We start from the raw sequence: 26,981 nt of genomic DNA, 5'->3' as shown, positions 1-26,981 counted from the left end.
TGTCACTTTCCTTATCTCAAAAGTACAGTCTTAGAAGAATAGATAACCAACTATGACTGAAGGACTATGACACATTAAAACATATTGGTGTAAGTTGGCTGCAATATCATCCACTCAACGGAATTTTTAAACAAGATAAAATGGAAAATGGGTATGACAAGATAATTTCTGAACTAGATAAAGAACTCCTCTCAAATAATAAAAAAATCTGTCTAAAATGTATAAATTATTCTTAAATTGGCACCTAAAAGACGAAGGAGTCAAAGATGTAATGATAAAATGGGCGCAGGAACTCCAAACCTGCTTTACTTTTGTAACCTGAATTTTCTGTATGGATAGAATCCTACATAAAAATAAAGACAGTTTGGAAGTGCCCTCAGTTTCAAACAATGGACACAAAAATACTCCATACCTGGAATTTTCTAATAGTTGTGATGTCTTGTGTGTACACAGAATGTGTTCCAAACTTGCGCCAAAGTTCAACTTTCTATGTATTGTGAAAGGGACACATTTCTGGTACTCTTGTATGTCAGTGAAGCAGAAATATATGATAGGAACAATACAGTGATCTCTCAAGGGTTTGTGAGAGGTAACACAACCCTTTGGCCCCTGTTTCAGGCAACTACGGGTGGTGCCTGAGGAAAATTAAGAAAAGCCAGGATTCCAGAGACATAATAGTGATTTTCTGAGCTATAGCTATAAATGTACCCTAGACAGTAAATTGCAGCACAGTGGGTGGAGAAAGTGGAAAGTGTTTTAACAGCACACAACATGAAAACAGTGCTGAATAAACAAAATATTGTAGCACATCTGTCAGGTTAGCAGAATGAATAGAAATTAGGCTAGGCTGCCACAGATAACACCTAGTCTTGATGTCTTTAATGGCTGAAGCAAGCAGCACTCTTGAATAATCACCATAAAAATTGTAGTGCCTGCAGCAGCAGCAGCGTGGTCTTCTTACCATAATATTTTTCTCATGGTACTTGCATGAGCACTTTCACCTGGGCGTTTGTGATACGTTATTGCTTCCTTTGTGTACTCGTCTGTCAGAAGGGATCAGGAATGATAGGTTGTTTGCTTAGGTGCGGATAGGGTCAACTAAACAGGCAGGGTAGTTTCCTTCAGCTTGAAAGGGAAAAGATAAGAACACAGCCTGCCCTCCTAGTTTGAAGGGGCGGGAAGGTGAGCAAGGGTGAAAGCGGAAGGAAGCAGAAACAGCACATACAGCACAGAAGAGGGGAGACAGTCCAGGCTACAGCAGGAAGGCAGGTTGTCCTTCCCTCAAACTTCAGATTTATCTTTCATTACCTGGATATTTGCTTGGGTGAGGGAAAAAGCACATCATGATGGCGAACAAGGAAGTAACATGGTTTATACTCAGTGCAGGTGAGTAGTACTTTTTGCCTACCAGTGGTATGCTAGTGCGACGGACAGGGAGAAGGTGCCCATGGATATTTCATCGTACAAATCTCAGGCCTTGCAGTCCAACAAATTTATAGTAGATACCAATCTGTTGTGCAGGATCTAGGTGTCTCCCATAAAGTCTTTCTGTTTCTGGGATACTGCACTGACCCTGTACTCATACAATTCTTTGTTGCTGTTGAGAAAATGTTATTTTTCCCCCCATTGGCACCTCTATGTATTTTGCAACAGCTGCGCAGAATGTGGATGAAGAAGCAGTGTTATGGGTACCTTTGTGATATTTCCAGGGTTAAGCAGCACAGGACCTAGGACCACACCAATTTATAAATGTTGACTTTTTAATGTTTCATTTAAATTATTCCCTTAATGTTGTGGGCTACCAGAATGCAACAGCAGTGCCAGACTGTTCATCTAGGATTAGATTAAAACAGAAACACAGAAGCAGGAAGGCTACCCTGGCACACTGCTCTGCCAAGATTTTAATTATCCTAAGTTGTTTGCAGTGCATTGACATGAGGAAAGGAACATTCTGAAATGGTTTTCTTAAATGAATGAAGTCTCTCCACTTAGGTTAAGTGGAGAAATCCTAAGCATATGAAGCTTCCTTATACAGAGTGAGGACATTGGTCCACCTAGCTCAGTACTGTATTGCTCTAATTCATAGTGGATCCCTAAGACTTCAGAATCCGTACATGAGATCCTTTATCCAGAGATGCCAAAGTTGAACCTTGTTGTACATTTGCTGCACTACTGAGTTATGGTCCTTTCCTAGCTTGCCACAGGTGGATAACTAACGGATTTATGATGGAGATGGGATTTGAGGGGGCGGGGGGCTTGGGTTCCTGAGTCATAATCTACTCTCTTAACCACTACACTACGCATTGTTTATCCCTTCCCTGCTCCCCAGTAGAATAGATTAAAAAGAATCCACAGTAATACAGGATGCAAGCTCACACCTCTTTGTGTGGCTATTTGTCACAAAAGTGATCAGTGTTAAAAAGAGAGAGAAAAGAATAAGTGATGGATGGGACAGTGTTGCATACTCTCATTTCATTCAGGATTAGATACCTTGGCAGGACTTGGGCTATGACCTGAGCAGCACTTTTCTGTGCAATCTGCCACTGATGTTTGTACAGTGAGGAGACACAGCATACACTACGGTATTTTCTGAGCTAGATTGTCACTTCTTTTATCCCGCCCCCCCATGCAAAAACATGTACCCCATTCCTGGGCACAAAAATATGGGGAACCCATAAAGACTTGTTCTGACATAGTGGGTGACAAAACTCAGATGACAGGAAGTGTGGCAAGGAGACCTAAAGTGCATTTAACTGTGGGATGAATTCTGGCCTGCCTCACTAGGGATGAGCAACCAACTGGCTCACCCTAGAAGTGTTCAGCTTTTTCCAGTGCTTGACTGGAACACTACAGGAACTTCCCCTCTGCTAATCTTAATTATCCAGGGGGCAAGCCTTTACCCTGAGGATTAAGTGGCACTCCCATCAATGCAGCTAAAGGTCCACAGTGGGAGGGGGCAAGGAATCTCAGCACATCTGTGGGATCATTTGTCACCTTTTCCATCAAGGACCCACCCTTCTCATAACCTCTTGCTTCCCCAAGGCAAGACAACCTGTGTTAGGAAAGGTGAAGAAAGTGGAGATACTGTTGGAGGCATTGAGCACCAATGATTTGCAGAGCACCTTTTCTCATTTGGGACCTAGGACTACAAGTCCCAGGATTCCTAATAGGAAAAGATGTCCCATGTATCAATTGTCTTGTCCTCTTGGAGTCAAGTTCCAGGTTCCCAGTGTGAAGAGATGCTCCATACATCTAGCAATGCATCATTTCCTTCCAGAGATCCTAGGAAGTCCCGCCAAGTGCCAGGTTCTCTGGGCAGGGGGAGATCAAGTTGATGGGAATGCCTTCCACTGCTGAGAACATACCCCGTTCCTCTTCCCTAAGGCAGAAAAACCCTTATCTTGGGATAAGGGGGAGATGATTGTGGTAGAGGCAATGGACTAGCTAGCAGCAATGCATGGGGCATCTTTTCCTCCCAAAGATCGTGGGATATGATTATACAGCCCCTGATAGAAAAATATATTTCTCATGTCACTGGGGTGGGAGTGAGGTCCTGCCACCATCTCCTCCCGAAGTAGGATTTTTGGTTTTTTTGCTTTGTGGATTGGTTCAGATGGGTGGGGAGGGAAGGGGGCAGAACTAAGGTAGGTTATGTGCTTGTGTTGATTTTGCTCACATTGATTCAAACAGAGCACTTGCATATTTGAGCACTCTTGTTTGAAATGCTTGCCTCACCATCTGTGGATGAAGACATACAGTACAAAATAAGTTACAGAGAAACTGTGATCATTTAGAATTCAACAGGTACACCTTTCATAATAAATGAACTCCATGTTAACTGTGGGATTTGTGCCTGTTGGGCACCTTCTTAAGACACAAAGAGTGGATTTACCTAGAATGTAAGACAGAAGTAGATCACGAACCCTTTAGTTATGTGATAATTGGAGCAAACACCATAACCTGAATGTGAGAAACTTGTGATAATCAAGTGATAAAACACCATTGTTCCCCCAAGCTGAATCACATTTTCACTTTTTAAACATTTTCTTTCTGTTCGAGTTTTAACAACTGGCTAAAGTATTTCTCCTGTATTCTTTGCAACTTTTGAAAACTACTCATTGAACTCTGATACTAAAATTGTTGAACTCATGATTTGAAAGAGTCAAATAAGCAGCTTACTGCAGCAGTTTGGATGTTTGACACAGGGGCGAGCTGGCATAAATCCCCTGAAGCGTGCCAAGTGACCTTTGGCGAGCCAACCCTTTTCATCGTAACCTGCCTTATAGTATTGTTGAGGCAACAAAATGGAGGGCAGGAATTCACGTATGCTGCTCTGATCTCCTTGCAGGAAGGGCAGCATAAAAATGTCGTAAGCAAACAGAGCAAAGTTCATATGCTTACACAGCAGCAACGTGGCCCCATCCACCCAGAAACTGTCCGTACCTGCTGCCTCTGCCTCTACAGACATCCATGCAATAGCTTTCTGTGTATGATACAGGCTATTCTCTGTGTGATCAAGGGCCCTGCCTTTTGTAGGGTCCTCCATTGTAGGTCCCATGCCAGGGGTGGGGAACTATTTTCAGCCAAAATATCCCAGTTCCTTCTGGGCAGTCTTCCCAGAGCCACAGGCCAGTGGTGGGCAGAGGAAGGCCGAAGTGGGAATGGCAGCAAATGTGAAAGTTACCTTTGTACAGTAGGCTAGTTTCTATGCCCATTCCCACACCCCTGCTCTTGTTTATCCAGGCAAACAAGAATCAATTGTCCCAGTTTCAGCCAGACGAAAGAACTCAAAGAAAGGTTGTGGTCTGATGAAAGGGGATGTGGCTGGGAAGGGGGGTATGGTCTGGGGAGAATCCCAAGGGCCAGATAGAGAGCTGATGGAGAGTGGGAGCAGAAAGAACACCCCTGAACGGACATGCCTCCCTGGATTCCTGGCACATGGTTTCTGACTGTCTATTGACTCTCTCTTGATGATGGATTTCCTTCTAGAATTACAGGAAAAAAATATTTAAATTAGTACAAAGTTTCTGTTTGAAGTTCTCACGAAAGACATCCGTTTATGACTGGTATACACTTCTAGCGCTCTCTCTCTTGTATCATCCTGCTGATCCTCAAACGGATATGAGCATGCTTCCACTTGCCCGATCATAGCCCCAAACTCGCATTTTGTGCAAAGGTATGTAACAAAGTTGTGAAGACCTTCCGAAAGAAGAACAGCTCTGGGAGGAGAGGATTTTGAACAGAGAAATTGGAAGGGCAAGGAGAGTGGGTGACATATAGGGGAAACTATATCAGGCACACACATTTCACGGGGCTCTCTGGATGCTGCAGGTGAGGCTACTCTTGCTTTCTGGACCACTTCTCACTGGGAGCAAACGATCCATACAATCCTGCAGTAAACTCCACTCATTTTTGGCTCTCACCACCTGCCTTTTGGCTCTTCCTACCTGCCACCAGCATGTAGCGACCAAAAGAACATCCCCAAGGGAATGTGACCCTCAATAGAAAAAAAAAATAACCTGAAGCCCTGTTCTAGACATAATAGTTATAATAATTTTTATTTATTGCATCCCGCCCATCTGACAGGATAAGGAGGTCTACGTGGGGAGGATTTGTAGTAGAGATAAAGCAGGCAGGGAAAGGGTTAAGCACCCCATCTTTCCTGCTCTTCCCTCCCAAATATAATTATAAAAATATATAAATTATATAAAATATAATTCTTTTAAAAAATATAATTCTTTTAAAAAGAATTATATTAGAGCTCCGTTACTTTTATTTGTCCATAATGCCTTGATCATGCTAGCAAAAAAGCCTTTTTTCAGTCCTCTTCTTCCTGGGTATCACTAGATCAGGCATAGGCAAACTCCGGCCCTCCAGATGTTTTGGCACTACAATTCCCATTGTCCCTAGCTAACAGGACCAGTGGTCAGGGATGATGGGAATGGTAGTCTCAAAACATCTGGAGGGCCGGAGTTTGCCTATGCCTGCCCTAGACCCATCCATGGGAATTTATAAAATAAGCTTAATATTTTAAGCTTTTAATTGTATAGGGCACCCCCCACCCCTGCTCCCCACCCCCCATATTTGTGGAATTTTGTTAAAGTCCTGTCTCTGCATTTGCTGGTCTTAAAACAATTTGATCAGTTTCCAAAACCAATTTATTTCATATTTTTAGCCTATTTTAACTTGCTTGTTCAACAGAGGGTTTTTTATTTTTTTAAAAAAAGCATTGACGGTTAGCGATGTGATGAACATCACAGGAAGAAAAGAGAAAGAAATACAATGGATGCAGAAGGAAGCATGCCAGGATGGAACAAAACAGGGAGTTGTCAAAGCCCAGCGAAAAATGCAGCGATTATGCTTTGTTCTCGAGGATCTTCCCATGTTGAAACTGGATTACAAGCGAGTCAGGGAGTGTCAGCACAACAGAACAGATAAAAGAAAAGGCACCTAGGAAATTAACCCATTGCCTGCCTGTTGCCAAGCAAACTAGATATAGAAATCTGATTAGGAAAGCGTTTCACAAAACACAGGGCAGCCCAGGCTTTCCCTTTTTTTATAAGATATTTATTAAGATTTTTTAAAGTATTACAATAAAAATGAAAAAAATAACAAAAATACAAAATAAAAATAGTTAAAAACACACAGATTTTCCATTGCTTATTTTCCTTTAGCTTGTTTCCCGGACCTCCTCATACCTCCCTTTTTTGCGTTCCACTTCAAATTGTTGGTTCAGCAAATCCTTAGCATTAGATTTTTACCTATTTATAACCCTTTTTTCATATTCTCTTAAAGCATTACAGCTGGAAACCACTTAATTTCTATCCAACATCATTCTAACATTCATTAATTTTACAATATTTCTGTAGATAGTCTTTGAATTTCTTCTAATCTTCTTTGGCTTTCCAAAGCACCTCATCAAAAGTTGCTTCTGGCAATTGCCTCATCAACTATGTCATTTTATTTTTTTTTAGATAATATTTATTAGAGTTTCAAACAAATCACAAAAATGAAAAAAAATAACAAAACAAAAAAGAATAAAAAATACAAAATACAAAGAAGTAAAATCAATTAAAAACAAATCAATCCTTCCATGTCTTATCTTTCATTTGCTTGTTTCCCTGACCTCCTCACACCTCCCTTTTTTGTATTCTAGTTCAATAGTTGTTTCAGCAAATCCTTACCATTTTTTCCTTTATCTTAATAATTTATCTTAATATATTGCAACTTTACATTCTCACCTGTTAACAATCCATTTTTACATAGCCCTTTGTAACATTACTGCTAAAACCACATAACTTCATTCCAACATCCTTCTAACATTCCTTAATTTTACAGTATTTCTGTAGATAATCTTTAAATTTCTTCCAATCTTCTTCTACCGACTCTTCTCCCTGGTCTCGGATTCTGCCAGTCATTTCCGCCAGTTCCATATAGTCCATCAGCTTCATCTGCCATTCTTCCCGGGTGGGTAAATCTTGTGTCTTCCAATACTTTGCGATGAGTATTCTTGCTGCTGTTGTTGCATACATAAAGAGCGTTCTATCCTTCTTTGGCACCAATTGGCCGACCATGCCCAGGAGAAAGGCCTCTGGTTTCTTCAGGAAGGTATATTTAAATACCTTTTTCATTTCATTATAGATCATCTCCCAGAAAGCCTTAATCCTTGGGCATGTCCACCAAAGGTGAAAGAATGTACCTTCATTTTCTTTACATTTCCAACATTTATTATCGGGCAAATGATAGATTTTTGCAAGCTTGACTGGTGTCATGTACCACCTGTATATCATTTTCATAATATTCGCTCTTAAGGCATTGCATGCCGTAAATTTCATACCTGTGGTCCATAACTGTTCCCAGTCAGCCAACATAATGTTATGTCCGACATCTTGTGCCCATTTAATCATAGCAGATTCTCATCAACTATGTCAAATGCATGACTTCATTAAGGGCTGCCAACTTCACTGTTGCCACTCCAAACTGTTGAGTGCCCTTGTGATGACTGCTTGGACTTATTACTGCAAGACTCTGTGTAGGCTTTTGCTTCCTTGTTGTTCCTTCCAGTGTGGCCGCCGCCTCCTTCTTCTTCTTCTTCTTCTTCTTCTTCTTCTTCTTCTTCTTCTTCTTCTTTTGCGATCACTCACAGCTGAGTAAGATTGTCTTCCATAAACACAGTTTTAACAATGAGTCCGTAAGTGACAGTGGAGGCCAATTCTGGATCCACACGTCCTTCCACAGTGGAGACATTGGTTCCCGGGTGGGAGTTGATCACGGTGTGGATTTGCCAAGCGTGCCTTCCTCTTAGCAAGTTTCTCCCTTGCGTCCTGAGTCCGAGTGTCTTCAAAGTCCATGACACCTTTGGTAAAGGCTGTTCTCCAACTGTAGCGCTTGCAGGCCAGTGTTTCCCAGTTGTCGGTGTTTATACTATATTTTTTTAGATTTGCCTTGAGACAGTCTTTAAACCTCTTTTGTTGACCGCCAGCATTACGCTTTCCATTTTTAAGTTTGGAATAGAGTAGTTGCTTTGGAAGACGATAATCAGGCATTTGCACAACATGACCAGTCCAACGAAGTTGATGTTGAACTATCATTGCTTCAACACTGGTGAATCATCCAGTACATGATTATTAGTTCGCCTGTCTTCCGAAGTGATGTGTAAGGGCCTTCTCTGTAGTGGCACCCTGACTAGAATAACCTCCCGCTAGAGCAGTGTTTCTCAACCTGTGGGTCCCCAGATGTTATTGGATTACAACTCCCATCATTCCTAGCCAGCATGACCAGTGGTCAGGGATGATGGGAGTTGTAGTCCAACAATATATGGGGACCCACAGGTTGAGAACCACTGCGCTAGAGGCTCAATGGACACAAATTTAGTGTAGTTCCAATGGATGGTTAAAACACACTTGTTTTCTTAGGCTTTTGGATAAATTCAGGGCTTTTTTCAGCCAGAATTCGACGGAACTGAGTTATGGCCCCTCTCTGGTGGGCATCATTGCCATTATAAGAGAAAAAGGGTTTCAGCACCCTTTTCATTCATTCATTCATTCATTTCATTCATTCATTCATTCATTCATTTCATTCATTCACCTTTTTCATTCATGGTGAGTTTCAGCACCTCTTTTTCTAGAAAAATAGCACTGGATAAATCTCACTGGGTGCCTCCAACGCCTGGTATGTTCTGAATTGCCCCTCTTTTTGCGGGCGATGTTTTAACTATTGCATTGTGTTGTATTATCTGATATACTATGTTGTTGTTTTTTAAAAAAAATATTGCATTTTTCAAAGTTACAGAGAAAATAATATATTAAAAGTTACACCCAAATACACAAAAAGAAAAGAAAAAAAGAGAAAAAATAAAAGAAAAAATACAAATAAGAGAAAAAAGAATTTAAAAGATGCACACAATTGCTCAAAGGATACAAACCATAATTTGAATATTCTATACAAAAGGCTCCCAGAAAGAAATTACATTAATATTTCTTCTTTTCTACCTTTCCTTACAATAACTTTCTTTCTGTTCCATTAAACTTGTTTGAATCCCTGATAAGTTAATTGACTTCCCTCTATCCCTTTGCGGCTTCAACACTTCTCATTAGTTACCAATAATCTGCATCCCTTTATTTAAATCAATTTCCCCCCATTATATCTGTGAAATTAATATAAGCACAACCAAGTATTATTTTTGGAACTATATTTAGTCAGGTACTGTAGTTTTTGAAGCAAACCCATTCCTTTTTTACCTTGTCGCCTCAGTGGTTTCTTATTGTTGTTGTTGTTTAGTCGTTTAGTCGTGTCCAACTCTTCGTGACCCCATGGACCAGAGCACGCCAGGTTTCTTATTAGTTCTGTCATTTTGGCTAGTTCGAGGTACTTACACAACTTCAATTGCCACTTGTCTTTTGTTGGTATTAACTCACTTTTCCAGTATTTTGCTACTGATATTCTAGCTGTTGTTGTTGCGTAAAGAAACACTCTTTTATATTCATTTGGGATGCTTATCGTTAAAATGCCTAATAGGAAAGCTTCAGCTTTCTTTACAAATGTATGTTTTAGCATTTTCTTTAGTTCTTCATAAATCATGTCCCAAAATTTTTACATTTGGGACATGTCCACCACATGTGGAATAAGGTTCCTTCATTTTGTTTTCATCTCCAGCACTTACTACTGTTATTTTTATTTATTTTGGCTAATTTGCTTGGGGTCAGGTACCATCTGTGGATCATTTTCATAAAGTTTTCTTTTATCAGATAGCACGTGGTGAATTTTAAATCTGTTTTCCATAGCTTTTCCCATTTTTCCATCTCGATAGGATAACCAAAATCGTGTGGTTATCTGATATACTTTGTTGTTTTATATGTATGCTGGAAACCGCCCTGCGATTCCTATGTAATTAATCTAAAAGAATGGCGAACAAATAAAGAATGGCGCCTAAAAGAATGGCAAACAAATAAAGTGCCAAAAAGATTCCCACTGCTAAATAACTAGCCCTTTGGAGAGGGTGTCACAGTTGCCAGGTAGGAATGCAAGTTACATGCTGGAGCCCTAATCTACTCATGTTCTGAGCTTAGTGGGGGAAGGCAGTTCAGAAAGCTCTCAGTTACAGATGAGTTGAGGATAGAGAGCACAACATTTTAATATTTTGCCAGTGCAACCATGGATGTCTAAATCTAGCCCTCCATGGCTCTACCAGGAAAAGTTTTTCTTTCTCCCTGAAAATAAGCTACCCCAAGTCAAGTAGAATGCTTGGGGGTGGGGGAATGGGACACCAGAGGGTGAGGCCTTCATGCCTAGCAATGGGTCAATTTTGGTTTCTCTCAGTTTTCCATTTTTACAATCAGCGCTCCACATTTCCACATCAGTTTGAAGGTTTTTTTTTAAAGTCCTCAAGAAAATCCATCTGCATTTAGTTTAAATTTCTCCTATTACACACATTTTTATGCAATTTTGCCTAATATATATACTTGGTTGCAAAGCAATTTCTTCTAATAGAATTCATTTTTATGTTTTCACTAATATATGCATTTCTCTCTCTCTCTCTCTCTCTCTCTCTCTCTCTCTGTACATATACATACATGTGTGTGTGTGTGTGTGTGCGCGCGCGCGTATGCATTGTGTGTGTATGTGTATGCATTTTTCTACCCATTACTTGGTTGGCATTGCAAAATTCAGAGAATCTCAAATAATAACTGTATTACAAATGTGTTGTCATTTACTGTAACATGCTTATTTTTTTTTTAAAGATGCTTTGTTTGGTTTGCGTTCAGAAAGTGTGAATTAGATAAGCTTGCCTTTAAATGAGAAATGAATCTGATTTCTCCTACATCCTTATTCACAGCACAAGAAAAACACGGGAAGTGGCTGTAAAGCAGGACAGACTATTTGCCCATCTAGCCCAGATAGAATTGTGATGGGCCGTTAGCAGTTCCCCAGGGTCTCAAGCAGGGGCCTTTCTCATCACCTGCTACCTTAAACCTTAAACCTGCTACCTGGTACTCCCCAGATTCCATATAATGCTTATGGCTCTCCCACCATGATTTATATATCCTCGGTGTTGTATTGGGATTTGGATCCTATGGAAGCAGGGCCAGCCCTATCATTAGACACTTGTCTCTGGCAGCAGATTTGGAGAGGAACTGGGGTGGGCTCTCCCCCGCCGGCTGTCCAAGTTCACTCTGAGTGTGCCTCCTTGCCAACTGCTTCCACCGTGCTTCAGTCCCTGTTGCCAGCGGCTGCTTGTCTTATTTCATGTGGCAAAATGGCTTAGGGCGACAATGTATGTGTGTTTGCACACAAAGGAATCAGTCTAAGTGTGTTTGATGGGACTGGCTTCCTGTGGCTACGTAGGATTGTAGCTGTAGCCTTAGTTTTGTTTTAATTTCTGGTCTCTAGACTTGAGAAAATTCTAGTGCCATAGACATTTAAACCAAAGAATTCTGGGAACTGTAATTTAAGGGTATTGGGAATTGTAGTTCTGTGAGGGGTAAACTACATTTCCCCAGGATTTTTTTTTGGGGGGGGCCTGTCTTTTAAATGTGCTTTAAATAAAAACACTGGGAGTCATTCCTTAGTCCCTGAGCCCCTTCTCTTTAAGCTCAGCTAAATCCCCCATTAGGTGGGAGAAGTTCAAGGGGTTCCCAGGTTCAGTGGCGTAGCGTGGGGGGTGCAGGGGGGCCCGGCTGCACCGGGTGCAACATCTGGGGGTTAGGGGGCGCAAATCCACGGGTTAGGGGGCGCAAATTACTTGCCTTGCCCCGGGTGCTGACAACCCACGCTACGCCACTGCCCAGGTTACCTTGGTTACAGAACAAATACAGCTTTCCGATAGGTTCTTGGCATATATGAATTTTTATAGAAACATTTCCCTCAACTTAAATTTCAGTGTGCGGGGGGCGGAATTTTCTGAGTGAGACATTCCTCTGCAGTTTCTTTTTTTTTTTTAAGATATTTATTGAGATTTTACAAAAACATAAGTTTACAAAATAGAAAAAAGTCACATAGAAAGAAAAAGATACAAAAAAGAAGACATAGAAAAATACATAAAAAAGAAAAAAGAAGAATAAAAATACAAAAAACAAAAAACAAATAGATAACAAAGAATTAAAAACAAATCCGTTTTTAGTAACTTTAAACTCATTAGCTTGTTTACTTGACCTCCTCACACCTCCCCTTTTTGTATTCCCATTTAAATAGTCAAATCAGCAAATCCTTACCCTCTTTCGTTTATCTTAACTCTATATCTTAACATATTATAACTCTATATTTTCATCCATTTATCAATTCATTTTTGCATATTCTTATTAACTTTGTTGCTAATGCCACTTATTTTCAATCCAACATCATTTTAACATTCATTAATTTTACAGTGTTTCTGAAGATAGTCTTTAAATTTCTTCCAGTCTTCTTCCACCAACTCTTCTCCCAGGTCTCGGATTCTGCCCGTCATTTCCGCCAATTCCATATAATCCATCACCTTCATCTGCCACTCTTCCAGGGTGGGTAACTCTTGTGTCTTCCAATACTTTGCAATAAGTATTCTTGCTGCTGTTGTTGCATACATAAAGAAAGTTCTATCCTTCTTTGGCACCAATTGGCCGACTATGCCCAGGAGAAAGTTTCTCTAAAAGGGTTGGGCTCTCTCACTTTTTCTCTCTGCCTTTCTCTTTTCTCTCTCTGAATGCTGGTCTTATGACCTGATTATGAACCCACCCCTGGAGGAACCGGTTTCTCCAGCACAATTGAGTTACCTCAGAACATAATAATGTACACTGCCAGGAAAAAAAAAAAAGCCTTGTGGGCACACTTGTTTGCTCCCTGAGCTGAGAGAGGATCTGAGAGCCCTAGCCACCAACAGCAAGCTAGCTTTTTCCACAGATAGGAGGACTGTCCAGGAAGTTGGACAGGTGCCTCAGGGATGTAAGATATAGGATAATATGCAAATAGATAGAATCATAGAGTTGTAGGGAGCCTTATGGGCCATCTAGCTTAATCACTTGCTAGTTGCAGAAAATTCAGAGGTAGGTGGTGGTCAAGCTGTTGTCAAGCTGCTCTTACTGTCAATAAGTTTTCTGTGTGCAAACTGAATTATGGGGGACAGTGGATGGAACCCCCCACCTGCCATCCCTTATCGTACTAGTTGCAGGCAAAAAAAGTGGAACTGTATTATGTGTCAGCTGGGTGTGGTGACAATAAAAACTTCATGTTCAAAGGACCTTGTCCCCCTGTACATCCCTGAATGAGTCATAAAACTCAGCCTCATGGAAGCCAGTGGGGGGGGAGGGACAAATAAGATATCTGAGAAGTCACAGATGCTCTGCCAGATCCTTTCTCACCCCTTGTGTTTTACTGTATAAACTGATGTGATATGCACAGACTAAAGGTAAAGGAACCCCTGACCATTAGATCCAGTCGTGACTGACTCTAGGATTGTGGCGCTCATCTCGCTTTATTGGCCGAGGGAGCTGGCGTACAGCTTCTGGGTCATGTGGCCAGCATGACTAAGCTGCTTCTGGCGAACCAGAGCAGCGCATGGAAACGCCATTTACCTTCCCGCTGGAGCGGTACCTATTTATCTACTTGCACTTTGACGTGCTTTTGAACTGCTAGGTTGGCAGGATCTGGGACAGAGCAATGAGAGCTCACCCCGTTGCGGGGATTTGAACCGCCGACCTTCCGACCGGCAAATCCTAGGCTTTGTGGTTTAACCCACAGCGCCACTATGCACAGACTACTATTATTTTATTAATTGTTTTACTGATTGTTCTGCAAACCACTTTGTGATCGTCTGTGGTCTATTAATACTGGAAAGAACTCATGCTTCTTGCTTGCCTGGAGGGAGGAATGTGGGCGTGGATGTAGAAAGCTCTGGGTTTTGTGCAGCTGGAAGGTAACCTACCATACAAAGGTCACATTGATTGCCCTGCCTACCTATGTCCTAAGGGGATGCAGCCTTTGGGTTGGAAAACGTTTCTCCAACCCTGTCCTAGATCAGGCAAGAAAGCGCGTTTCTTACAGAAGGCAGATACAGATGTGGAATGCAGATGTGTGCAATATCTTAGTAGGGCGTCCTAACTTATGCATACTGGCTTTCCAGTCAAAGTGACAAAGATAACAGTGGACCTTCTGACCTCTCTTTCTCTTTTTAGTTGTAGCAGCTGTTCACGCCCTCTCCGTAAACACACCTCAGAAGCAAGTGCAAGTGAAGAAAGGAGATAATACCACCCTACCGTGTACCTATGAAAGCTCTGTTGTTACTCCAGCTAAGGGGGACATTGTTGCCTGGATGAAAATGCCAGAAGAGGTGGGCAGCCATGGTTCAAGGCATATGATACGCATGAGTGTCTGGGAGAAAATGGCACTCTGTTAAGAAACAGGTGCGCCAAGACACCAGAGGAGTCTCTTTGACCTCTGTCAGTGAGCAGCCTTTCAAGGGTTCCTTTAGTCTTGGATGCAAGAGGATGGGGCCAGATGGTAGCCTGAATTTTGTTTTAATTCCAGATCTTTAGTCTTGTGACACATAACATCAGGCTGTTACTTTGGCTTTGATCCAGCACTTGACAGAGGACGCCAATCATGCATAGCAACCGGTGGCTCCAGATGGGGGCACATATCCCCTAGGGCCTATCCAGTTCAATTCAATGTGAGCAGTATGAGCAGTACTGCTTCAGATGGTTCAAAAGCAAGTCTGCCTGTGTTCAGCGGAGTTAAGTCCCAACTAAATGTCCAGTACCCCAGTTCTGTGCATGACTACATGGAGGCAAGTCTCACTGAATAAGACTATTATGCACTGGGAGCATTGCCTACTAATGTTTAAGGCTCCAAAGGAAAGGATTTGGTTTGACTGATTGTTTGGAGGCAATGCAGCAGATTGTCTTGGCCCCTAAAACAACTTTAAGCTCATAGAAGATAAGTTTCTGATCATATCTTCCCTGCTGCTGACAACCATGTACATAAAATGTATTTCTTGAGGGTTGAGAGGTAGGGATGGAAGGACCTGTCAATTTCAGTTTGTCACTTTGTCATTTTTCCCAGTCTTAAATTCAGTTCTCCAAATTTTTCCAGCAGTTTGTGTTTGCTTTGTTCATGAAAATTCATCATCATGAACATATATTTGTATGCAGCTCTTGACTAATGTACACACTTAAAAGCGATTTCTTCCCTTACTATAATGCATGTTTTGAATTTTTTTTACTACTGAATTGCCTCAGCAATGAGACATTTCAGGAGATAGGGATAGGTTGGGTCTCCTTGTGTTTTGTTTGTTCATTTCGTGGTTAAAAATACTATAGTGACAAACAAAAGATTTGAGCCACAGTAATTAAGTCTTTTAAACTGATACTCTTCTCTTATTGTTAGGCAGAATTTATTAACCGGTACCTTGATGATGGTGGAACATGGATTAGTAATGCTTATAAAGGTCGGGTGAACTTCTCTAGCAATACAAATAATCATGACATTGGCATCATCCTCAGTCAGGTGACCTTGAATGACAATGGTACCTATGAATGCTCAGTCCGTCTTCGTGATGATCCTCCCTTGGCACATTCAACAATGGAACTTTTGGTCCTTGGTAAGGCATTCTGCCCTTTGTATACATACCAGTCTCACACCTTAGTTCAGTAGCAGCGCACAGCAAGCAGGAAGTGCTGCTTGCAATGATCAGGGCGTAATCGGATCACTAAAACTGTGCTCCACTGCAACATAAAGCAGCCATGCACATTTGTTCTAGATGATGCTATCATGTAGTGTTTGTGCCATAGATCACTGGTCTTCAGCTGGTCTGTAGCCTAATTCAAGGTGAGTCATGATATGAGCAGTGCCACATGCAAATATATGGTAAAAGATTAAGAAATGGGTCCCCAAATGCATGTTCGGGTTAAAAATGGATCCTGGTTCTGAAAAGGTTGAAGATACCTGCCATAGATGATCTTAGACTTGGTACTCATGGCTTTTCCCCCCAGTTCTGGCACCTCTCAGGTGGGCACCATTGCTATTGTAAGGGAAAAAGGGAGGCATTCATGGTGAGTTCTGGCACCTCTTTTTCTATAAAAATAACACTGTCAGTATTCATTACAGTGGAACCTCAGTTTTTGATCGTCTCGGAAGCTGAACGTTTCAGCTTTTGAACGTCAAAAACCTGAAAGTAACTGCTTCGGTTTTCGAATGATTTTTGGAAGCCGAACATGCCACACGGCTTCCGTTTTGAGTTTCCCTTTTGTATTGAGGCTTCCGTATTGCGTTTCAAATGTTTCAGAAGTCAAACAGTCTCCCGGAACGGATTACGTTCAAAAATTGAGGTTCCACTGTACTAATGGAAAGAATGGTGAAGACAACCGTATATTTTAACCAAGTTTTCACTCAATAGGAATATGAAGAAGTGAGGAAGGTTGGAAGTTGTTCTATAGCAGATAACACTACCCACGTGTTCTGACAGCATTTCTCCAGGAATTCAAATGTCTAATTTCATCTTGTTGCAAACTGACCCATGATCACTGGATGAAGGGCACTGTATAAATTCACTAAATAATAATTTTAATATTTTCCATGACTTGCTATTGATCCTTAAATTGGAGTAGTTGAGGTATGAACTTGATACCTTCTGCAGCGCATGTGCACTTCTGCTAAGCTATTGCCTCCACCCAGTCAGTTTATGTGCCTAAAGAAAATTGTGAAGATGTGCAGATTTTGGAATAAAGCTGTAACGGGTCAGTGTTGTTTGTGAAGGCCAGCATGCATTACTGCTGGTGATGGGATCTGAAGACAGAACATGTTTTAGGCTCTCCTCAACACAACAGCTTCCATTCTTATGTTGCTGAATTTGCTCAAGTTATTCTTTCCTCCTATCTAGTGGCTCCATCCAAGCCAGACTGCAAAATTATAGGGACCACAGAATACGGACAAAACATTAACTTGACCTGCAATTCTATCGAAGGATTCCCCAAACCCGAATATTCCTGGCAAAGCTACAATCCAGAAAACAAACAACGAGCACTCGTAGGAACAGTAACGCCAGGTAAGCAGTGAGATGTCGGTACTTTGTGAAAATCAGTTAATGTAAAAAGAGGAATGAAAAACCATCATTTTAATTTAGTCCTTCAAGTGTTATCTAGCAAGCACAGTGTAGATGTGATCTTCCCTTGTCCATTCTCATGTTTTCCTTCTCTCACTGGTCATCTCTGCCATTTTTTTCATGCCTGATTTCATTCAATGGCAGCAACTGTTTTAGGCACATCTGATATGTGTGTTACCTAACACACGCATTGAACCCAGAATTGACTCAAAAATATCACAAAAAGGAGTGGAACATGGTGGGGGCGAAATGGGGTAATTGCAGGCTTTTTCAATGGTGCTTCAAATATACACAATTTCACTTAAACGCGTGGTGCCTTGGAATATAACCCCCACATAAATTGGGAGTTTACTGTAATAAATTCTGGATGCAACAAGGCAAAAGTGGCACTCTTGTGACCTTCATTTCAGCAAGAGGCAGGCCCCTAATTCTACCAACAGACCTTGAAAATTAGTGCTAGCTCGATTGCAATGAATCCAGAATCATGCTCACTGCCTGGTTCTTCTCTCACAATGATTAAAATCATTACTTCAAAAACATACATTAGTTAATGTAGGGTGAACATAGACAATTGTTCACCATGAGGCCATTAACCACAGTGGGGCCTGTAATTAATGGGCAATCTAGTTGCTTCTCTCTCCTCCTCCTGCCAAGTGGTGGCAAGGAGGACTCTATCATGCTCTGGCCTCTCCAGTTCTCTGATGCACCTGTTCCAAGCTCTCCCTTGTGGCACTGACACAACCAGGTTTCCTGTATAGCAATTAAGAGATCCAGACTTTTTAAGCCTACATGTGTCAGGCTGGGTACATGGGAGGTTGCAGCACACCCATCTGTCTTGGAACAGATTATATCACTGTTGAAAGAGAGGGCAACACTGCACTCCGCATATCTGTTTCCTTAACGTGAAACCACAAACATTTGTTTGCATTTGATGTTGAACAGCATTGCACAAACCTAATCCGCTCCCGTTGGGATGCTGATTCCAGCGCCAATGTAGCGCTGAAGTGTCCAACGCCACTACCCAATGAGATGCTGTGAGATCACTTGATGTTTATGCAGCCCAATGATGTCAGCAAGATACTTGCTACCCTCTGTTCCCCCTTGATCTCTGCCCCTCTTGGTTTATTCATCATCTTCATAAACTTTATTGCACTAGCCAAAGGCCACGATATCATTCACAAAGGAAACAAAAAGAAAGGCAACAATAACCATAAAAACCATAAAAACACCAGGCACTGTGAATACAAAGAACAATCACATCTCCTAGAAATTATTTGTTGCATATGATATAATAGCAGGGGGTTCTCAGGTAGAATGCGCCAGCTTAAATGTCTGAATCACCTTTGCAGTTGACCGCTATTTTATCTAGTTCTTTTCTCCTGATCTTCTTAGCTGCCAACGCATATAGTGCTAGTTTATAAGTTATGAAGTTCTTGATTTATTAAATGTAGCAGACTTGTTGGGTCGGGAACATGGTTAATGCTTCATTGCTTGAGGGGATGGTTCCTGCAGCCACTCATAATGAAGCCTTGTCCCAATCTGTTGCTTTGGACTAACTACCGACCAGTTGCTAATGCCCACTTTTTAGGAAATGTGGCTGAGAGGGTTATGATGGGGCACTTACAGTCATTCTTGAATGGTGTAGATTATCGAACTCTAGTCCGAGTTCAGACCTGGCCATGGACGGGACTGAATCAGCCTTGGTCAGCCTGATGGATGACCATTATGAAGAATGGGACAAGGGGAGTATGACCTTGCTTCCTTTGCAATTTATGTGTGGCTTTTGATACCTTTGACCCTGGATATCAGGCACAGTATTACAGTATTCTAGCCCTATTTATAGAGCGAAGAATAGCTTTGGCAGATGGTTTTTCAGCCCCTGGCAGTTAAGCCATAGGACACTGGAGGGTGCTGTTTTATTCCCAATGCTATTTCTGATCTATATGAAGCCATTAGGACTGGTCGTGAAGGAATTTAGGACAGGATGCTATCAGTAAGCTGACGGCATTCAGCTCTATTTCTCCATAACATCTAAATCAGGTGAGGCCATACAGGAGCTGAGCTGGTACCTGGATGCAGTGATGAGCTAGATGAGGGGAAATAAATTGAGCCTAATTTCTGACAGGACAGAGGCCCTATGGATCTATGGTTCTGGTGCATGAGAAACTGGCCAACTGCCTGCTCTGAAGAGGGCTGCATTTCTTGTGAAGGAGCAAGCCTAGGCATGTTCCTGGATCCAGGTTTGTCCCTGGAGGTTTAGTGGTCTTGGTAGCAAGGGGTACATTTTACCATCTTTAACTGGTATTTATTTATTTATTTATTTATTTTATTTAGATGATTTTTGAACCACTTAATCAAAGAGCTAAGTGGTATGCAAATAAAATTGCAAATAAAGTTAAAACCTACAAAACAATTGAACCATTTTAATTAAATTAAAATACGACAGCTGCCTGTTCCATGACTGGGATGGCCTGGCCACAGTAGTCCAGATATTGGTAACTTCAAGACTGGATTACTGCAGCACACTACATAAGGCTTCCCTTGGTCCTGATTGAGAAACTGCTCTTGGCGCCAGGTGCGGCTCTATGATTGGGGACCAGAAGCGAGATCTTGTCCACATATTATACTTGCCTCAAAGATCTGCACAGTCTACAGGTTTGTAACTTGGTCAAGTTCAAAATTTCCCAATTAGTACATAAAGCCCATAACAGCCAGCGACCAGCTTGGCTGTACCATGTAATGTTTGTTGTACATTTATGGGGAGGTGATGGTAGTGTGCTGAAACCACTGCTCTGGAATTCACAGTCTGTTGATATTTTAGGCACCTGCTGGAGATTATATATATATATATATATATATATATATATATATATATATAATTTAGCTGCCTTTGGTTTTTTAAAAAGCTTTGTTGATCTCATTTTGTACTCTGCTTTAGGTAGCCTACATATTTTTCTCAATAGTTCTTCAGCTAGCCTTTGTGGATGCAGATTGCACACCCCCAAAACATGCTTCGTTGTGATTGTCTAAGTAAGCCCTTAAAATAGCTCAAGATTTGCAAAGAAAATGTGTGCAAAACGTGCTCGTTGTTCACCAGTTTTGCCCATAGGTGGCACCACTACACCAGAAAATAGGATCCTAGTCAGGCACCGTAAATACTGACATAATCAGTATTGGTTAGTTTATTGTTTTCTTCTCATTTTGCTTCAGAATAAAGATTTAACTCTGGCCCATATTTTTATATATTAAATTGTCAGTCAAGAAATCTACAAAGAAAGATCAGAAAAGTACAACTTAAAGAGCAGGGTCCAGTTATTGCTGCAATTGGAGCCCGTAATGGAGGGCGGAGGATAGGCCTGGCATATTCTTGCATGTATCTGTATCCATGTTAGGATTAATGCAAGTTGCATGGGAAAAGTACATAAAACATTGAAAACTGTGCTACAGTGAAAACACGGAACAAACGGGGTTTCGTGTTGTTCCGACGACCCGCCTAGTTTCTATGTGGTGTGAAATGTGGAACTGCTAACTCAGTCACAAGCATTATCAGAAAGCCAGCATTGTGCACTAAACTGGATGCTAATCCCTCTTCAGTAGTGAGCTAGCCAATCTCTTTCATTTTAACCCATCTCATGGATTGTTGCAAGAATAAAATTGGAGCAATGGCCGCCTATACTGACTGGTCTGCCAAAACAGAATAAGGGACTGCATTTGGGAACACATGGTGACAATGCAGTAAGCAAAACCACACGTGTGGCTTGCCTGCATCTTCTCTGCAATCGATCCTTGCCAGAGCTGAGGCTCCTGGGCAATGCTCTGGTCACTATGAAACCATCATCCAGGGTCCATAAGACTCCTCACATAAAGTGGATTTAAAACCGCAATATGGCTGAAGACACTGATTCTATTTGCACCTGCTAAATAATGATGACCCTTTGCATCTTCTCTTTTGCATCAGGAGTGCTTATGCTGAAGAACATCTCTATAGACAACACTGGCTACTATATCTGCCTTGCCAAAAACTCCATCGGAGAGAATTCATGCAACATCACTGTTAATGTCACACCACGTAAGATTGCAACATGCAAGGGGGGGGGGGGAAGCATGGCTATTGTAGTCTGATCGGCAAAGCATTTAAGTCCCTAAACAACCCCACGTCCCATTTTAAGAACTAGTCTCACTTTGCTTAGTTGCAAAGCTTAGATGTGGCTGCAGTTGAGAATAAGCCCAAGACTTTGTGATGACGTACGGCTCCGATTATGTTTCCACCCTAGGTATTTGTTGCCTAATAGCCATGCTTCGTTTGCTCACTTTTTAGGGAGTGTCTACATAGGACCATCAAACCATCCCCCTATTTCCTCTAGGCTCTTCCTCTTTTTTGAAAACAAACCGAAACAGCACCACATTGGTAGATCACCAAAACTCAGCTATCTATTTTCCCTAAAAGGCCTGGTTTTGATGTGTGTAATAGCATATTGATCAAACAAGTCTACTGTCATTCCTCTATACCTCACACACCTCCTTTACTATTTATCACTTTTCTGGCCAAATGACATTTTAGCCATGTTTCTTTTAAAGTGACCTTTTAACTTGCATCTTCCCACCTATTTTAAATTATTCAAATACTAATACAATAGAATTTGATAAAATTAATTTCAGTGAATTAAAAAATGAATTTTAAAAAGACCGGCTTTCTCTATCAGTGCCATTTTATCAGCATGTTTATTAGACAAAAGGCAAGCTACTTCCTTTTTATCCTGCTTTTAAGTAGAGCAGTCATTTTTCTGAGAAAATTTATTTAAAATTTTCACACACCCCCTAGAAAAGCCCCCCCTTTGCATTTTCCCCCGGACTATTCTCCCCCATTATTGTTGTTCTTGGTGGCAGCTGCCATTTCCAACGTGCTGAAACACGCCCCCCCCCCCCCAATTAAGTAGTAAACTACCCTACTGCCAGTGAACCACTGAGAAACTGTTTGGTAATTTTCCTTGGGGTGTGTGGAGTTTTGAGTGACCATTTTCACATACCTCTGTTATTCATTTGACCCCCAACAGCAGCTAGAGGGCCAGAGTTTCCCTAATCCTGTTCTACAGAAACCATCTAATTCAACCTAGATGAGCCCCCTTCCTGGCTTGTCATTCACAAGCTGCTCATTTGTCATATTATATTTAGCCAGAGCCACCCTCAGGCTAGAGGGAGAACAGTAGTAAGAGCTCTTCCCCAAAGGAAGAGATTTTGTTTCTCAACTATGAGGTGACTAATGCTAGTATTTTCTTCTACAGCATCCATGAATTTTGCCCTACTTGGTGGAGTCGTTGGTGGGCTTGTTGCTGTTGTCATTATTATTGCCATTGTGGCTTACTGTTGTTGCTGCAAAAATGGGAAGGACAAAGACTATGAGATGACGTGAGTGCCTTTCATTAGTAGGTGGGGGTGGAATAAAAGTAGCATGGAGAAATTACATACTGCATGCACCTCTGAGGCAGCCGTCTCTCTCTACCCCCCTACAATGTCCCTGTTACTGCTACTTCCAATAGCTTTGTACTCAACACTTCCCAACAAGCACAGCAACTGCTGAGCTTTCTAGCTGCTAGCAGCAGGTAGAAATGGTTTAAAACCAGAGCTTTCCAAACTTTTCAAGTTGGTGACGCACTTTCTGGACATGCATCATTTGGTGACACAGTAATTCATTTTACTAACAAACCGGAGGTTGAACTAACCCCTTTCAGCCCCAGGAGGAGTGTGGGGAACATTTGTGTGACACACCTACACGCTGCAGCCGACACATTAATATGTTGTGACGCACAGCTTGAAAAGCTCTGGTTTAAACAAAAGAATGAGGAAAGGCTTTGGACCCCTTGGTAAATAGTTCCAAAGCAGTTTCAATCTGCAGATTTTTGGGGGGTGTGATTTTCCCTTTAAAAATTCATACATACTTGATGGGAGTGGAATTGCTGATCTACTTGTGTGCAAGAAAAATGGATCAGCTCAAGATGTCCATTCCTACCTGCTACCAGGGAGGTGTTTAAAACACACTTTCTTTTGATCCACCAACTATAACATTGAGGGTAGCTACATAAACAATTAGGTTTAAATGCACGTGGCTTTACCATTTCTTTGTGAATTCCTGCTTCATAACAGCAACCCCCAACTTTATATTACCAATTTTGAAATTATGCTGTGAAAATGTTGCAAATGGAGATTTATACCACATGAATTCTCCAAATGGAGGTTATTCCTGTGAGATTAGGCAATCGTGAGAGTAAATAAAATAAAGCTGACTCGGAAACCACACAAGGATATTTTGAGATTGACTTCAGAAACAGATTTGTAGCACGACTTAATGTTAAAGTGTCTAGCATTTACATCGTGCTAGTCCTCTTTTTAGTATGCATAACAAACATATGTGAGGGGGCTCTGGAAAGCTTAAGCAAATGGAAATTTACCCAGTAGGTCAGAAACACCTCTTTGCCAAGCTAAATTATTAAACGACTGTCTCTGAAGTTAAGTTGTTAACAAGAACCAATTCACTCCTCACTTTCAGGTTTCTTCATGAATTACTGTTTTTACATACATGGGCAAAGCATAACATGATGGTGGTAGCACACAGATCTCCACAGGGAGACTCATGAAACCTCAAAAGCCATGGGGCCGGGTAGTAATTTCCTAGTATTACTTTCTAGTAGCAATTCTGGAGGTCCCTGCAACTCCCACTTCCTTGGGCCCCTCCAGGAGGATGCCATGATCGACAGTGTCAAAAGCCACTGAGAGGTCAAGGAGAACCAACAGGCTTGCACTCCCTATCTCTTTCCTATAATACTAAGTCATCAGTTAAAATGCAGATAACTGAAAATCCATCTTCTTCTGCACCAAATTATTAGGGAGACAGAAAATGGCGATCATCCACCTGAGGTAAAAATACGGGGACCTGCTGAAGAGGAGATTCAGGACGAGGAGGAAGAAGAGGAAGACAGGCACCACCCAGTACGGCCACCCATTTCCAGAGTGTCTCCGGAGGTTTAAGAAGCTGTGGCCCAGAGATGAGCATTTCTATTTGAGGGAGGAAAAAAAAAGACTGTTGTTAAATATTTCTCTTTCACCTTAACTCATGTGGCTTTCCAAGACAGTATAGGCAGCAAGTTTGTGGAGGCAAAATCTGACTTGTTTCCTTATATGCATTTGGTGCATATCTACTCATAAGCTCCTTTCCCATTTGCCCATCAGAGTTGCCTTAAAATGGAAAAGGAAGGGGGACTCCAGGACAACCGATATATTGCCAAATTGACAATATACACTCCAAGTTTTCACGTGGTGCGATTTGAATTATTGTGAACTGACACTTTCCAGTATATAGGAAAACAGGGATATCTTTTATTTCACTTTTCACTAAGTAGGCCACTGCGATGCAAGAAACCCAGAGCCTTTAGATGAGCAGTTTAAGACACCAGCTGTTACTTATTTGTTGTGCAGCATCTACATAACACCCATTATAACTGTGTTGCTATTATCGGAATATTATACAGTGGTACCTCAGGTTACATACACTTCAGGTTACAGACTCCGCTAACCCAGAAATAGTGCTTCAGGTTAAGAACTTTGCTTCAGGATGAGAACAGAAATCGTGCTCCGGCGGTGCGGTGGCAGCAGGAGGCCCCATTAGCTAAAGTGGTACCTCAGGTTAAGAACAGTTTCAGGTTAAGTACGGACCTCCGGAACTAATTAAGTACTTAACCTGAGGTACCACTGTAGTTTCCTCAATATTCAAACCAGAAGCTGCTAATTCTCCACTCTATGGAGTTTGATACAACTGTCATGCACATTTCTTGGACAATGCATAGACATGCCCCATCTCTATTATTTTATTTTAAAATGGCTCTGCACTCTTAATGGCTAACAAAAGCAGTCATATCACATGTTAGGAAAGGATCAGACAATCCCTGCTTTTGGAATGTATTTTTAAAAATATATAAATTGCTTGCTACTAGCATTGTCACTGCTGGTGCAATTATACTGCTAACAAGTTTTTTTTAATAAAAAAATAACCTGGGGGAGAATTAATTTTCAGGTGCTTGGAAAATCTTCAATACATGGGTTATTAATGATGCATTTTCTTTGAAATTTGCTGTTTTTGAACTTGCATTTTTTAAAAAACTAAAGTGACACTTCACTACTCTAAGCATTGGCTATCACAGCTGAACTCAAATAGAAACAGTAATTACATTGAATGAAGCTGCTTTCTCTCCACCCCTTTCTAGTCCAGTACTTGTCCCTCAGTCTACATTATGTTAAAATGCCTATATAATTGCAGCCATACTGGATAATGTATAATCTGGTTTACTAGTGCATCCTCTAGCAGTTTTTAAAATCCTGAAAATTACATATTCAAAATATAGTCACCCTATTTTTTGGTGATAAGTGTATTGTTTTTGGATGCCAAGGAGGGGAAATTCAGCAAATCTTTAAAAACATGCCAGTACTTCTGGTGCTTTGAGTACTTAATTCCCAAAGCAAGAAGTCTTTTTCTTTTAGTACACACCAGGTACAGCACAGGGAAAGCTCCCAGTCCCACCATCATAGTGCAGACAACAGAGTGCACTGTGACTAAACTGTAGGCCTCACAGAGGTGGGGTCTAGGCAAGGAACAGTTGAAGCTATATAGAGGTTAGATGTGTATCATTGCAGTATCTGATCAACAACTAACCTAGTTTGAAATAGACGCAATGAGTCAGGATTGGAAAGGCTGGGTGGGTGGATAGATTTTGGCATCTACCACAGAACCCTGTTCTCACCATACAGCTTGCTTTGCAATGCGTTCCCTGTAGTCCTTCACTATTCTTGCTGTTGCCTAAATACCTCAATTCTACAAAAAGCTGCTATCTTTGTTATTCAAATAAGTTAGTAAATTTATGCTCTTTTTCCTAATTGCCAAATACAAATTAAGAGCAGACCTCACAACGGGGCACTGAAACATTAATTTCATTTCAACAAAGGATGCTTAGGACCTGCCATCGCTAAGAAAGATTACAAGCCTTGTTGTCTGCTCCATTTTAGCTCCACTCTTTTCCAAGCGCTAGTTCAGAAAACAGACTTACAGAATCATACCATGGGGGTGGGGCGGGGATGCTGCCCTTACTAACTTTATAATCCTTTATATGACATGAGGCAGTAAAAGGAATGAAAGCCTGGACAAAGGAAATCTGCCGAATCAACATTTAAAACATAAAAATGCCAACGCTTTATGTTCCTGAAGCAGTAACACATGTGCAAGTGGGTCTTACTGAAAAGAGAATCTGATGACACAATCCTGTAGCATGAGAATGGAGAGAAGGAAAGGCCTCTAAATTCCTGGCAATGAACTTCCCCTCCCACCTTAAAGTCCTGCCCTTTATGAACTTGTCGTTTCTTTTAGGGTCAC

The 26,981-nt window shown here is 41.3% G+C and overlaps 1 protein-coding gene across 2 annotated transcripts; it reads left to right on the top strand.

Moving 5' to 3' along the window:
- Window positions 1-1,091: 1,091 nt before the first annotated feature.
- On the top strand, window positions 1,092-25,738 carry GPA33 (glycoprotein A33). 2 transcript variants are annotated; one of them, XM_083611722.1, is made up of 8 exons: window positions 1,092-1,386; window positions 14,643-14,797; window positions 15,853-16,066; window positions 17,345-17,509; window positions 21,525-21,635; window positions 22,849-22,972; window positions 24,448-25,088; window positions 25,316-25,738. In XM_083611722.1, the coding sequence occupies exons 1-7, from the start codon at window positions 1,344-1,346 to the stop codon at window positions 24,587-24,589; spliced, it is 954 nt and encodes a 317-aa protein (XP_083467848.1). In that variant the 5' UTR covers window positions 1,092-1,343; the 3' UTR covers window positions 24,590-25,088; window positions 25,316-25,738. The 2 variants fall into 2 exon arrangements, with proteins under 2 accessions (XP_083467848.1, XP_083467849.1); XM_083611723.1 differs by having other exon boundaries at window positions 1,097-1,386; window positions 15,853-15,913.
- The last annotated feature ends 1,243 nt before the right edge of the window (window positions 25,739-26,981 follow it).

The sequence above is a fragment of the Podarcis filfolensis genome (genome assembly GCF_964270895.1).
Source record: "Podarcis filfolensis genome assembly, chromosome: 4".
In the NCBI taxonomy this organism is placed as follows: Eukaryota; Metazoa; Chordata; class Lepidosauria; order Squamata; family Lacertidae; genus Podarcis; species Podarcis filfolensis.
Note: the sequence above shows the minus strand (reverse complement) of the source record. Positions and strands in the feature narration are given on the sequence as shown.